Here is a 15,166-nt window from a genome sequence, read left to right on the forward strand (position 1 = left end):
TGCCAGGGGCTACACTAACCCCAAATTGCAGTCTCTTGACCTTAAATGCCCCTCTATGAGTGACTATAGTTTGTGCTTTTGCAGCTGCCTCATCAACAGGCAACTGTTGGTAGGCCTGTGCCAGGTCAAGCTTTGCAAAGATGCTGTCCCCCTTAAGGGATGCCAGAATGTGACTTACCACTGGAACTGGATAAACATGCTATTGTAAAGCCTTATTTAGTGTACATTTGTAATCTGCACAAATACGTAACTCCCCATTAGCCTTTAAAGGCATTACTATAGGGGTTTCCCAAGGACTTGAATCTACAGGTTCTAAAATACCTTGCTGTATCAGCTTGTCCAGTTCAGCATCAATCTTGGCCTTGAAGGCAAAAGGTACCCTCCTTGGCTTAACTCTGATGGGGGTTATTGTTGGGTCTAACCTCAATGAGACTGGAGGTCTTTTGAAGGATCCAAGCTGTGAACTAAACACATCTGCAAACTCCTTGCAGAGTTCTGCCAGGCATGGCGTTTGCAAACTGTGCAGCCCAGTGATTTGGATGCCCAGAGCCTCGAACCAATCGAGTCCAATAAGGCTCGTGCCTTCCCCCCCACTACCAACACGTCTAGAGGACCTTCAAAATCCTTATACTGCACGTTAAGGGTGGCCTCCCCCTTAACACACACTTTAGAATTTTGAACGTCGGTGAGAATTATGTTTGAGGGTCTTAATTTGGCTCGAATGCCACTACTGTTGCAAATTTTCCTAAATGTATTGTTAGAAATAATAGAGAGTGCAGACCCTGTGTCCAACTCCATAGCTATAGGAACCCCTTGCAGCCTTACTTTTAAAGACAGTTTTTTCTTTAAAGGTTTATGTGTTCCTGTCCTCAAAATACTCCTGCGCAATGCACAGAAACCCACCCTATTTTGGCTGGGGACCTGGTACCTTTCAGATGGAATTCTTCCTGAGGTTGTATCTTCTGTTGACTCAAACATACGGCTGCAATGTGGCCTCGCTTTCCACACCCTCTGCACACGGCGGACCGGAACCTGCACTCAGCTCTCCTGTGGCTTCCACTGCATCCAAAGCATTTGATGGCTGTATGGCCTTGTCCAGATGCCCCTTCTGCTTCTTCCCCGATGGCAGGTAAAGTCTATTCACCTCATCTTCAGGATCTGTGTCTGACATCCTCTTTGATGTCTTCTTGATGGACAGTTGCCGTTTCAGGAATGTTCCTGGTAGGCCAGAGAGACCTTACAGCTCCTCCAGCTGCTTCTTCAGCCGTCACCTCCCTTAGAGCATCTTGGAAGGAAATATCTTCTCTGGCAAAAAGTTTCTGCTGCAAATCTCTGTTTCTTAACTCACAAATGAAGCAATCTTGCAGCCTCTCTTCCAGATGCTTGAACTCACAAGGCTTGGCTGCTCTCCTTAAGGCTGCAATAAAGTCTTTAGCAGATTCACTTGCCCTCTGGTCTCTTTGCTCAAATGTGTGTCTCCATGCAATCACAGACAATCTGGGCTGGAAATGTTCCTTTAACAATTTCTTCAAGTCAGTGAACGTATCTGACTCTGGAGGTGCAGGGGCCACTAGGTTCTCAGCTGTTTCAAATGCCTCCTGACCACAAACACACAACAGCATGGCAGCCTTTGCTCCATCTTCTCTTATTTGGTTTGCTCTACAATAATTTTCCACCCTGGCAACATAAGAGTCCCATCTTTCTGGATGAGCAATGTCAAACTCAGAAATACGCTCAATCTTCGCCATTTTCTCTCTACTCTTTCTAATGTGGGAGGGAAAGGGTTATTCAGCCGAGCTCACCCTTCAGCGATGCTGTACTGATAGGCCTGAGACGCTGCTTCCAATGCCGACTTCCCCCTCTTCAGGACTTCTTGTGGGTGGTTAAGCTTGTTTGTTTTAAAGCTCTTCTATCACCCCACCTTCGTCACCAGTGATAAGTCCCTTGAGAAATCAGAGGCCTGGAGACTCATTCTGCAACAACTCAGTTCTTTATTCTCTTCAACAGCAAAACCCAATGGACACTAAGAGGCTCGCAGGCTCTTAAGTATGCCCGGATCCCCGGACAAAACCACAACAGCTGATTGGTGCGTTTTCGCACCTTGCGTATGCGTGCAAGGCTGGCGCCGCACTGTCTGGTCCCGGGCAGCTTGCTGCAACCCCGGGACCATACCAATGTCCTGAGCCTGCTTCTGCAGGCTCAGGACACAACATAAACCACCCTGGATTTCTCAGAAACATTTAATTTCGAATTAGATGTTGATTTAATAAATTACGCAGAAGAAACAAATGTTTAAATTCCTCTAAATCCCACAGATCTACAGTCTCCTAGGCACATATTGCAGAGAAAATAAGGCATTGCATTTCTAGCCAGCATAGCCACAGGATTATGGTAACTGTGGCCCATGACACCCAAAAGACATTAGTTTGGGTAAGGCTGGATTAAATTATAAAAGAGCAGATGAGAGAAAGTAGAAGCAAGAAACTTTCCACGTCTCTGACAAAATAATTGGGAGGGGGGAGTTGACTTAGCCTTTCAACTCACGCCAATTCTTCTTAAGTTCCCATTCAATCCAAAGAGTTCTATGATTTTAGGGAGGGAAGGTGGCAAGAATAGGCCACAAAGCCAATCTGTGAGTTTCCTCACTCTCCTGCCTGCACACCACCTCCCCAATGCAGCATGTGTGTTTCTCTATGTGAGACAGAAAGAGAGATCCCCTTTTTGTAAGTTTGCTTACTCTGCAGCACTTTCCTTTCCCCACACTTTCACTTCCCTGCTGGCTCTCTCTCTCTCTCTCTCTCTCTCTCTCTCTCTCTCTCTCTCTCTCTCTCTCTCTCTCTCTCTCCCTCCCTCCCTCTCTCTCTCTCTCTCTCTCCCTCCCTCCCTCACAAAAACTCTCCCTGTTTTCTCTCCCTTCTCACATTTTTCCTCCAACTCCACCTGAATGGAGTGGGAGGAGGTTAAAAAAAGAGAAGGGGGAAGAAAGGGGGAAGCTCCCCTTTTTTGTAACAACTCGGCTTCCTCCTCCTCCTCTTCCCCTCCTCCCTCCCTTCCTCCCCTCTCTCTCTCTCTCTCTCTCTCTCTCTCTCTCTCTCTCTCTCCCTCTCTCTCTCTCACACACACACACACACACACACAGAGAGAGAGAGAGAGAGAGAGAGAGAGAGAGAGAGAAAGAGAAACTCTTCTTGCTTTCTCCTCCTTTTCACGGTTTCTCTCCAGCCACCACATGTTGCTGGCCACCAGCAGTTCCAGGCTGCAGCTCTGCATGACTGCTGAATTCTCCTCTCCAGCCCTACAATGTGGTGGAGAGGGTGAATGGGAGCTGGCTGATGCTCAGATTGTGCCACTGCGCACTCCCATCTATGCGTCTTTCATCCCACAGGCCAGGTGTGCTCTGGAGTGCTAGGCTTATACAGAACTCCAAGGCCCAAGCGAGGAAAGGCGTGGTGCAGCAAAGCAGAGCTGGACAAGGAGAGGCCCAGCAAAGCGGGTAATGGCTGGGAATGATGGTCGAGGCTGGGAGGGGTGGGGCGGGATGAGGCAAATGAGCTGCAGCTGCTGCTGCTAACACCAGCCCCCGAGAGCTCGCCATTTCCTGTGCGTGCACTGGGAGGGTGCCCAGCTGGGTTGGGGTGGGCCAGGGTTGGGGCAGTGGAGGCCAGTCCCTTGCCATTTCTGGGACAGCCCCAGGGGGGGAAATTTGGACCAGGGCTGGGCCTTGTGTTTTATATGTCTGAGCTACAGCTTTGGGGGCTCTGTAGGCTCTGTAGGCTCTGCTTTGGTGGCTCTGTAGGGAGAGTTGCAAGTTCTCTTCTCTGTCAGAACTTCGCAGCTCTGCCTATGCAGCCATCAAAGCATCAGGTAGAATGCCGGAAGCTTGGGGAGGGAGGGCGCTGAAGTGGGTGGTTGGGCTATTGGCAAGAGCAACACATCTGAGTCGAAAGTGGCCTTGGAACAAGTGGGGCAGGTAAGGAAAGAAATCCTCACTCCCCCCAGAAACTGCCTTTCTTTCCTTACCTGACTCCCAGCCCCGTGCCATTTCTCCTTCACAATCCTCCATTGCCACCACATGCAAGGAAACAAAGGAAGAGGTTTTTTGAGGGGGAAAAATTGATTGAATCAATCAATCAATTCCAACTTTGCGATCTTTCACGAGAAGTTAGAATTGATTGATTAACCTTTTCCTTCCCCAAAAACTTCTTTTGTTTCCTTGCATGCGGCAGCAGCACTGGATAGTGAAGGAGAAGCGGCACAGGGCTGGGAGTCAGGAGTAAGGAGAGAAAGGCAATTTCTGGCGGGATCAAGGATTTCTTTCCTTACCTGTCCCAATTGTCTTGAGGCCGATTTCCCCTCAAATACGTTGCTCTTGCCAATGGCCCAACCGCTTACTTCAGCACCCTCCCTCCCTGGTCCTTTGGCACTCCACCTGCTGCTTTGGTCAGCCTGAAAGGTATTTGTTTTTTCTTGAGGCATCATTCCTAGAAATTGTCTGGTATCACTAGTCTCAGTAAGAGTGGAACAAGATTTCCTCTAGTTTTCTGGTCTTTATATATAGTCTTTATAACCCAGTCCTAATAGTAATATTTTATTATAATCCTTTGTCTCAAGTATCCTGAAAATTATCAGTCACGCAAGATTGTAGTCCACAATGTTCCAAGTGTTCAAAATGTTCAACCTTTCTGCAGACAGATATATTCAAAAGTCAATTTTTTCTTTTTTCCCCACTAACTCTTGAGATTAAAAGTCCAAGCTCAGTAAGTATTTATAGTTCAAGAAGGTCAGGATGATAAATATGCCAAAATATTTTCCTTTATTGCTAGCTGTACCAAGCAGCCAAGGAGCTAATTATGGTGCTGAACTTAAATCCACCACTAGATGTCATTCAAAGTCCATTTCCCACTCTTAAAACAAAGGGTTGATTTCTTATTTGTTGTTGTTAGTTGTGAAGTCGTGTCTGACCCATCGCGACCCCATGGACAATGTTCCTCCAGGTCTTTCTGTCCTCTACCATCTTCTGGAGTCCATTTAAGTTCACACCTACTGCTTCAGTGACTCCATCCAGCCACCTCCTTCTCTATCGTCCCCTTCTTCTATGGCCCTCAATCTTTCCCAGCATTAGACTCTTCTCCAGTGAGTCCTTCCTTCTCATTAGGTGGCCAAAGTATTTGAGTTTCAACTTCAGGATTTGGCCTTCTAAAGCGCAGTCGGGGTTGATCTCTTCTAAGACTGACCGGTTTGAATGCCTTGCAGTCCAAGCGACTCCAGCACCATAGTTCAAAGGCCTCAATTCTTTGGCGCTCAGCCTTTCTTATGATCTGATTTCTTATATTTCTTATATTTCACCTCAGTAATTTTTTTTCAAGAGAAAATCTTAACATTTATCTCAGTTCTCAGATTTATCAAAACTATAGTTTTGTATTACTTTCATTTCAGTATTATGTATTTCTGTCCCCCATAGCAAATTTGAAACATCCGGAGGTTTTAGGATTCTTGGGAGCCTTTCCCAGGAAATTCAGTTGTAAAATAGTAAAGAAAGGATCAATATTCTCACCCAGTCCAAACATGCTGTTTATGACATGCTAATTAAGGCTTTTGTTCTTCAGTTGTCACCAGCTAATGGCTGGCTGCAGAATTTGGCCAGTCTTTTCCCTGAGGTTTAGAGGGCTTTCTTTGGATCAAATGGAGAAACTGCCATCTATCCATGATCAACAAGGTACCCCTCCTTCTTCATCGCCTCTTCGAGGCAACTTTAGGCCCTTTTCAGGGCCCCCAGCAAGGCAAAATCAGGTGTGGAAGGCAGAGCCTTGCCTTCTTGTATCTGTCTCACCATGACGCAAAACTGGAAGTCTTCCATGTGTTTATTGTTCTTTAATTTTCAGAATTACAAAATCAATATCAGAAGTGAAAGAGTAGCATATTGCATAAATGTTACAGTTGGAATGGCCTATTGTCATCTACTGTATTATTAACTTCTGTTTATAAGTAAAAGTTATATAACAAAAGAATTGCAGTTGCTGTTAGATTTAAACTAGTACTAATTTTAGTACTAATTTTAGTACTAATTTCAAGCCTTAATGAGTTCCTAGTCATATGTGAGGTATGCTTTTGTATTTATAGTTAATGAAATATGCCAATACAATATTTATTGGGTCAATGACCACCAAAATTTAAAAAACAAAAACCGAGTGCATCAAATAGATACAAGTTTGAGTCCTATATCTTGGATTTAGCTGGCTTTCAGAAATAAATTAAATTAAATTGGCACTGTATAGAAATGAAAAGACCATAAAATGGCTGTGCGTATTATCATATCAGAGGGCAGATATGATATTGTTGCCATTACGGAAACATGGTGGGATGAAACCCACAAATGGAACACACAGCTAGAGGAATTTAAATTATTTAAAAGAAACAGACCAAATAAAAGAGGAGATGGAATTGTTCTCTATATAAGAAATAACTACATCTCTACAGAAATATAGCACAACAATGATGAAAACTGTCTTGAATGCATTTGGGTCAATATAAAAGGGGGGGAAATGACATTGCCATAGGTCTATACTATAGGCTACCCAACCAAACAGAGGAAATAGATGAACTTTTTGCTAGTCAGCTAACTAGCAAAATATGTAGGAAGCACATCACAATAGTTATGGGGGATTTTAACTACCCTGACATTAACTGGGAGACAAACTCTGCACCAAGTGGAAGATCAAACAGATTCCTGACAAACCTAGCAGACAACTTTGTCTCCCAAAAAGTAGAGAAGGGAACTAGGGGATTAACCATTTTGGATCTAATTCTCACTAACAGAGATGAAATTATAGAAGGTGTTGAAGCCACAGGAACCTTGGGAAGAAGTGATCATGCAATATTGAAGTCAACATTATGGAAGCACAAGCACTAGAACACAGTCAAACTAGAGTCTTGGACTTCAAGAGAGCTAATTTCAATAAACTTAGAGAAGGTTTGGGAAGGATTCCATGGATGAGAATTCTCTAGGGGAAAACAACTCAAGAGGCTTGGGAAATTTTGAAAAGTGAGATAATAAAAGCCCAGTCTAGCACAATACCAACAAAGAGGGAAAATAACAGCTCTCAAAAGAAACCAGCATAGCTGCACAAAAAACTCTCTGATAAATTGAAAGATAAAAAGGACAAGTATAGAAAGTGGAAAGAGGGACACATAACTAAGTCAAAATATCAGCAAATAGCCCGAGCCTGCAAAGATGAAGTGAGGAAAGATAAGGCTCAAAATGAACTAAAGCTTGCGACCAAAGTCAAAAATAACAAAAAAAGTTTCTTTCAACATGTAAAAAACAAGAACAAAGTGAAGGAAATTATTGGTCCATTAGTGCAGTGGTTCTCAACCTTTCTAATGCCGTGATCCCATAATACAGTTCCCCATGTTGTGGTGACCCCCAAGTGGGTGTGGCCACCAATAAGAGGGAGTAGGACAGCTAGGGAAAAGGGAAAAAATGGCGGACAGCGTGGGTTGGCGACCCCTGTGAAATGGTTGTTCGACCCCAAATGGGGTCCCGACCCACAGGTTGAGAACCACTGCATTAATGGGTGAAAGTGGCAAGAAGGTGACAAGCAACAGGGAGAAAGCAAAACTATTTAACTTGTTTTTCGCATCTGTCTTTATACAAAGGGAAAAAGCAGACCAACCTATCAAAAATAGTGCCATAAAAAACAGAATAGAAACACAAGTTAAGATAGACAAGAAAATGGTAAGTGAGCATCTGTCCAGCCTAGACGAGTTCAAATCACCGGGAACAGATGGATTACATCCCAAGGTTCTTAAGGAACTGGCAGGTGTGATCTCAGAACCACTGAACTATATTTTTCAAAGATCCTGGAGCACTGGGGAACTACCAGAGGACTGGAAAAGAGCTGTTGTAGTTCCCATCTTCAAAAAAGGGGAAAAAATGGATCCAGAAAATTACAGACCTATCAGCCTGACCTCAATACCTGGGAAGATCTTTGAAAAGATAATCAAACAATGAATCAGCAAACACCTAGAGGCAAACCAAGTCATTATTAAAAGCCAACTCAGGTTTGTCAAAAACAGATCATGCCAGACAAACCTTATTGCATTCTTTGACCAAGTGACAAAATTAGTGGACCAGAAGAATGCTGTGGATATAATTTACTTGGACTTCAGTAAGGCATTTGACAAAGTAGATCACAACCTACTACTTGATAAGATAGCAAAATGCGGGTTAGATCATCACCACCAGATGGATCCATAGCTGGCTGACCGGCCGTATTCAGCATGTGGTCCTCAATGGAACCACATCTACATGGAGGGAAGTGTGTAGTGGGCTCTGTTCTGGCCCCAGTGCTCTTCAACATCTTCATCAATGATTTGGATGAGGGGATAAATGGGGAACTCATCAAATTTCCAGTTGACACCAAGTTGGCAGGAGTAGCCAACACTCCAGAAGACAGGCTTAGGATTCAGGAGGATCTGGACAGACTTGAACACTGGGCGCTATCTAACAAAATGAAATTCAGTGGTGAAAAAAATAAGGTTCTACATTTAGGCAAGAAAAACCAAATGTATAGGTATAGTATAGGGGGTACCTTGCTCAATAGTAGTAACTGTGAGAGGGACCTCGGAGTCCTAGTGGACAATCACTTAAATATGAGCCAGCAGTGTGCTGCAGCTGCCAAAAAGGCCAACACAGTGCTAGGCTGCATTAACAGAGGGATAGAATCAAGATCACGTGAAGTATTAATACCACTCTTCAATGCCTTGGTAAGGCCACACTTGGAATACTGCATCCAGTTTTGGTTACCACGATGTAAAAAAGATGTTGAGACTCTAGAAAGAGTACAGAGAAGAGCAACAAAGATGATTAGGGGACTGGAGGTTAAAACATATAAGGAAAGGTTGATGGAATTGGGTATGTCTAGTTTCATGAAGAGAAGGACGAGGGGAGACATGATAGCAGTATTCCAATATCTCAGGGGCTGCCACAGAGAAGGAGTCAAGCTATTTTTCAAAGCGCCTGAAGGCAGGACAAGAAGCAACGGATAGAAACTAATCAAGGAGAGAAGCAACCTAGAACTAAGGAGAAACTTCCTGACAGTTAGAACAATTAACCAGTGGAACAACCTGCCTCTAGAAGTAGTGAATGCTCCAACACTGGAAGTTTTTAAGAAGAAACTGGACAGCCATTTGTCCGAAATGGTGTAGGGTTACCTGCCTGAACAGGGGGTTCGACTTGATGACCTCCAAGGTTCCTTCCAACTTTATTATTATTAAATATTAAATATTAAATAAACAAAAATTATTCAGTGGGTTGTTGTGTCTTTTAGGGAAGTCATGAACATCTCAGAGGGAAATTGCCATTAAAATCCCCCAAAGGGAATACCAAACAATTTTAATATTAAACAATTTATGATCAAAACAATATAAACCTTAAAAGTTAATTATGAAAATTCAGTAGGAATTGCACAAATTTATTTACCAGATTAGGGAGCTGAAATTCTACAAATCTTCAGAAATCCTCAAGTGAAGAGGTCTGAGAATTTGAAATTTCTACCATTTAAGAAGGAAGCAATCGATATTTAAGTAAGCATACAGTAGCCTCTGAAACCTGTACTGCAGGCATGTCAAACTGCCAGCCAGCGGGCCAGATGCGTCACGCCAAAATCATGCCCACCCCATTGCTGGCAATGGGGAAAAAGTTGTGATACGTTGTGCAATGTCACATGACATCACGAGTTTGACATGCCTGCTGTATTGAATGCAGTGAATCCAATTCCCTTATGATCATTTGAAATCATGATGCCAGCCAGCTGTTTGTTAATTAAAAACAGATGCAGGCTGTATTTTGAATTATATTATGTACATTGACTATGCATGATGGAATGATGCACTTCAGGAAGAAATGAAATATACTTAAATCCAGCAATTAAAAAGGCTACTAAGTATTCTTTTTGCTTTTCCCTGTCCAGCAATACAGATGATGATATAATTTTAGAATCCATCACCAATAATTAATTATTAGGTTCAGGACAATCTAAAGCATCTGTGCATGTTGGGTTTTATATGGAGTCATACACTATTATGAAATTCCCATGGCAGTTATGGCACAGGATTTGTAAGTTTAATTCTGAAAGCCAAATCAATTTAAGGCAGAGTTAAGCTGCCCATGTCATGCAAACTGCATGTGGCCCCCGAATCCTTACTCCAATATTAAAATCTGGAAGAAAAGTATTCGATTCAATGACACAGTAAACCTTCAATAGGCTTAACACAACTCTTTCACTAACAAGTATAAAAAAATACTCAAAGCAAAGAAATTTAAATGGCAAAAACCCAAAATGTCCAAGAGACATGCCAATTTCAAGATATAATCATTTTGTTTGACAGATTTCTATATGGCCTTTTCCCCAATGAATCTGAGGCAACTTCAAAAAACATAACACTATAAAATCCAATTCACCAATTAAAGTCATGCTATCCACAGCACAGGGAATATTACTTTTGGAAAGACTGGAGAGAAAAAAATATTTGATTACTCATAAATAAAAGAATGAACCTGAATACATTATTCCATATGTCTTCATAGTTGTATATGATATCATATCACAGCCACAATCTCTGCAGCTATTTGTTCTTTGGTGGCTAAGATAAGCAGCCTCTATCTGTAGAAACCTGACTAGTGCATGTATGCACATTGATTCTGATCATGTGATACCCTTTATTAGAACTGTAAAGCCCAGGTTGACACAACCTGGGGACACAATTGTACAATAGCTTAATGAGACACTAGACAGAATGAGCTCCCATCACCATCTCTAGCTCCTGCCCACCTAGCAGTTCAAAAGCATACCATCTGTAAGTAGATAGATAAGTATCACCATTTCAGTGATGGGAAATGCTACTTGTGTTCAGGGAGCAGAAGCGGCCCTGGATCTGCCTGGAAACAATTTGTGGAAAACTGGCAGAGGAAAGCTCTGGATAATCTGACTTCCTCAAGAGTGTTGCTGGCCAGTTGCTGTGGAGCAAGTCTTCCTCCCAGTTGAGCACCAATGCAAGAAAGGGAATAGCAATTGTTGGCTGCCAGAACATCTACCATGTGTAAATATTGTAGACTCCCTGGCCCTATGCCATATGCTAAGTAAATAAATAATAACATGCAACCCACAGTAGATTTTCCTGTTGTAGTCAACAACAGAAGAAGGAAACATTGGTTGTGAGTTCTACTGTTGGATTCTAACCATTATATTCCAATTTTGGCTTTATCACTAATAACAGGCATAGGAGTTAAACTGATAGGGCTTATGAACACAGGTAACATCTGCAATTTCTTTAGTGTAATATTTAGATATTATTAAGTTAGATCATGATGTTGTAAAGCAACCATTGAAACAACATATAAATATAGCTATTCTTGTCTAAAACCTCTAATGAATTTTGAGGACTGATCAAACCATTATTTAAATAACAGAATGAAATGCAGCATGTTAAACTTACAATCAGCCTTTCCATTCTGGTTTTACTTTCTTTGTTGTGCTGTTATTTCAGCATGATTTCCTCTTTTACTCAAACATGTCTGTCTCAGGATCTGTGTAATTTTCACTCCTGGGAAAAATTATATTCACTCATCAGTTTTATCTTCTTCAAAGATTCCTATTTGTAATTTTCATCAGCAGTAGTCATGATGACACGATTAGATCCTAAAAATGGTAGTCAATATTAGTTTTCAAGGGAAAATAAGCAGGAATGTGTGAATGGATCACTTTCAATACAAAGAATAGGCTTGGAGTCAGCAAATGAGAAATCTGCTGTCTCTACTCAAATATTATTCCCTGAATTAAAATAAGAAGATTCCATGTTATGAACATTAGCAAAATTTAGGTAACAGCAGAATTTTCAGTGCCATCTTAATCTCTCAAAATCTTTACAGAGAGGATGAAGGGCAACCTGTTGGGGATGCTGCTGTAACTCTGGGTTTCACGTACATGGTTGAAACTAATACTCCATAAGACTATTTTCAATTCTAGCATGAGGGGTTTGGGGTTTTTTTAAACTTATTTAAAATATGTATAGCCAAGGAATAAACAATGCATATTGGGGCATATTAACATCCTACGAAGTATTAGGAATTTTTAAATAATAACTTTATTAAATATTATAATTTTATTTATGTGTTTGTTAAATTTATTTGCCACCTATCTTGCCATGGAGTTATTTTTGGTGGCTTACAATAATAGAAAGGAAGAAAATGTAAATAGTCTAAACAGAGGTAAAATAATTATAATAATTTTTAATTTTTACTATTTATTTTTAATTATTTAATTATTTTAATTATCAAACAATAAAAACTAATACAAACTAAAAGAATACAAAGAAACAGAAAAATTGCAGAAAAGAATAAAAATATAGCAAGAGAAATAGAAAAGAGAAAAAAATGTAGTAAAAAAAGAGAAAAGAAATGGCTTCTTTCTTCATCACAAGTATAAACAATTTTTGTAGCTTCTTATCTCCTCTTAAAATAAAACAAATGATCTTCTCTTCTCATATCTCACCTCTTGTTTAGAAATAAATTCTTAAAACTTAATCATATCAGCAAGTCTATTAAAAGATATCAGAGATAACTTTTTAACTTTGGTCAACAAAACAGACTTTATATTCCTTTTTTTTTTTACTTTTAAAAATCTTGTTTTTCAATCCTTTCCCATAATCCTAAAACTTTATTTTCATTTTTTATTTTTTGCTTCCCAAAAATACTTCAAACCTTATCAAGATTCTTTTGTAACTCCAATATAGAAAAGTTATTTGGGTCTTTTTTTTTTTTTTTTTGGTTTGTTAATTGTGTATCTTTTTAAATTATTAGGATATCAACCAGTTATATTTGTATATCCATTGTAGCACCATTCCATATCATTCTTGTAGCCTGTCATTTTTAAATCTGCTTTCAAGTCAGTCTCAGTCTTATCCAATAAAACTTGTTCCTCTTCCCATAGCATCTTTTAAACATGATCTACCTATAAAGGCAGACATTCTTAAAAAATAATTTCTGTTCACAAATATTTTTCAATGTCCAGCGTTAAAGTATTTTGATTTAGTTCTGTAGTAATAATTTAAATTTAAATGTTCTTTTTCACTAATTGTAATCTTTACTCCCTTCTAATTCCCTCTAGTATTCAAAATCTCACTCTATCATAATTTTTTAAGAATTCAAAACAATAGCATTATCTCATGGAAGGGATTCTTATAATAAATATATAGGTTGCTCTTGATAGTGAAATGGGTGGCATACAATTTAATAAATAAATAAATTCAATTGTTTGTTTGGACAGTTTGTCTGTTTGTAACTTTCTAAAATCAAATGTAATTTAAGAAAAATACATTTAAAGATATATCCTGCTTGATAAATAATTGAATTGTATAAAACTGCACTGCAATCATGGGTGGCTTATAAATATTTAATTAAACAAATGAGCCAAAAGTTAGCTTGCAAACTGGTTTAAAATATTATATATATAGACAGCTCTTTTATTTTTTGATCCATTAAAATGATTTTAAAACATACAATAAAAATAAAGGAAGCTTTGGAGAAATATAAACATTGTTGAGTGGTTCATCAGAAACTTCACCTCTCACATTGCTAATGCTACATTTCATTTTGAGGGAAATAATATAAAGCACTATTTAAAAGGCACAGTGAGAAAATTTCAGGAGCAAAATATAACTGAGAGATCATTGCCTTTATAAAACCACATGTGAGAAACTGCAGGAAGCAATCATGTCAAAAATTGTATACAAATAAACTTGCAAAACAGTATATGAAAGAAGATTTAATTAAAAATACTAATGGCAAAATCCCAATGACAATTTCCAACTTACATATGATAAACTGGACCTTGATGTGAAAATTTGCCCCATGCTTTCCTTCTTTCAACCTCCTTGCCATCTGGCAGAAAGAATATACTGTCATGAAAGATTCATTGTGTTTTTCCGGCTGAAGCTTGAATGCCATTGTGCCAAGGCATTGTGCAAGCATAAGAAAAGGTCAAGTCTTGCTTTTGCTTAATATTGTTTAAGTTCAATGAAAGAAAGAAACGGAAGAACATTTTGGGTGAATTTCAAATGAGGAACGAAGTAAATTCTCCCATTCTATGGTAGCTGGGGTTAACGTTTTCTGATGACACAGCGGTTCCATTCTGTTTCATTTTAAATAAAGTATGCAGCATTACACTGACAATTCAGCAAAACTAAGCCATACCTGGAAGGCAGCCTTTTCTCACATCCATTTCCCTGAATCTGAAATTATTACCCATCTCACAATATCTTCTCCAAATAGAGAGATTTCTTGGTTAGGGCACTCATGCTGTAGACATCCACTCTTGTGTAGCTTGTGTAGCATCCACTTTAAGGACGTTTATGTGCTATATGATGCAGTTTTAAATTTCTTTATTATTGTAGCTTATCTTTTTCTCCTCCTTTTATTCTTAAGATTACTTGTTCCTTTGTAAATATTGAAAATAGAAAAATTAACAATAGGACTCAGATATCAAACAGTTGAGGTACCTTTCATGAAGCACAATCCGCATAACGTGAGAAATTAGATAAAAGGCAAGTATAACTAGAGGAGAGGGATAAGGAAGGCAAAAATAACTTATTGGAATAATGATACAGGTAATCACCCAAAGAGCCACTAAGAGTTAATTTTCTCTTAGAGCTTTTTTCTTTTTTTTAAAAAAATAAAACTCTAGCAGAGGTCACTCTCAGTACAAATCTAATTTAGAAGCTCTCTATTTATGTTGCCTAGCAATGCAATGACACCAAGGAACTTAAATGGGCGTTTGGTGTGAATAGTCGTTTTGCTCTGGGCAAGGTCCTCAACCTTGTGTACCCCCCCATATGCTGAAGAATTACAGTTCCCTGGAACCCCAGTCCTCAAGGCCAATTGTGAGGGATATAGAGTGTTGCAGTTCATCAGCATATGGAAAGCTGTAATTATGCTGTATGTTGCTTTCAATACTCTACTTTACTTACTTGAGTATGCTCTACTTTTGAACCTAGTAAAGTTTGTCAGGTACTTCATTCGTTGACTATATGTTTATTCAGAAAGCTTTTTGTCATGATGTGTATTCAGTACAGGGCTATAATACATTTAAGTGAATCAAAGTTGAATCAG

General features: G+C 39.7%; 1 protein-coding gene across 4 annotated transcripts in view; it reads right to left on the reverse strand.

The window, feature by feature from the left end:
• The window catches only part of LOC120304986 (prostatic acid phosphatase-like), a 117,481-nt gene extending 103,492 nt beyond the window's left edge, over window positions 1-13,989 (reverse strand). The window contains exons 1-2 of one of the 4 annotated variants that reach the window (XM_039336209.1): window positions 13,873-13,969; window positions 11,497-11,604 (exon numbers count right to left, since the gene is read on the reverse strand). In XM_039336209.1, the coding sequence (XP_039192143.1) occupies window positions 11,497-11,511 (15 nt within the window). In that variant the 5' untranslated portion in view covers window positions 11,512-11,604; window positions 13,873-13,969. Of the gene's footprint in view, window positions 1-11,496; window positions 11,605-13,872 lie in introns of those variants that run through there. The other 3 variants (XM_039336207.1, XM_039336206.1, XM_039336205.1) reach the window with 3 other exon arrangements.
• Window positions 13,990-15,166: the final 1,177 nt, after the last annotated feature.

This window comes from Crotalus tigris, unplaced genomic scaffold (genome assembly GCF_016545835.1).
Source record: "Crotalus tigris isolate CLP2741 ecotype Arizona unplaced genomic scaffold, ASM1654583v1 scf7180000017666.27876245, whole genome shotgun sequence".
NCBI classification, from domain to species: Eukaryota; Metazoa; Chordata; class Lepidosauria; order Squamata; family Viperidae; genus Crotalus; species Crotalus tigris.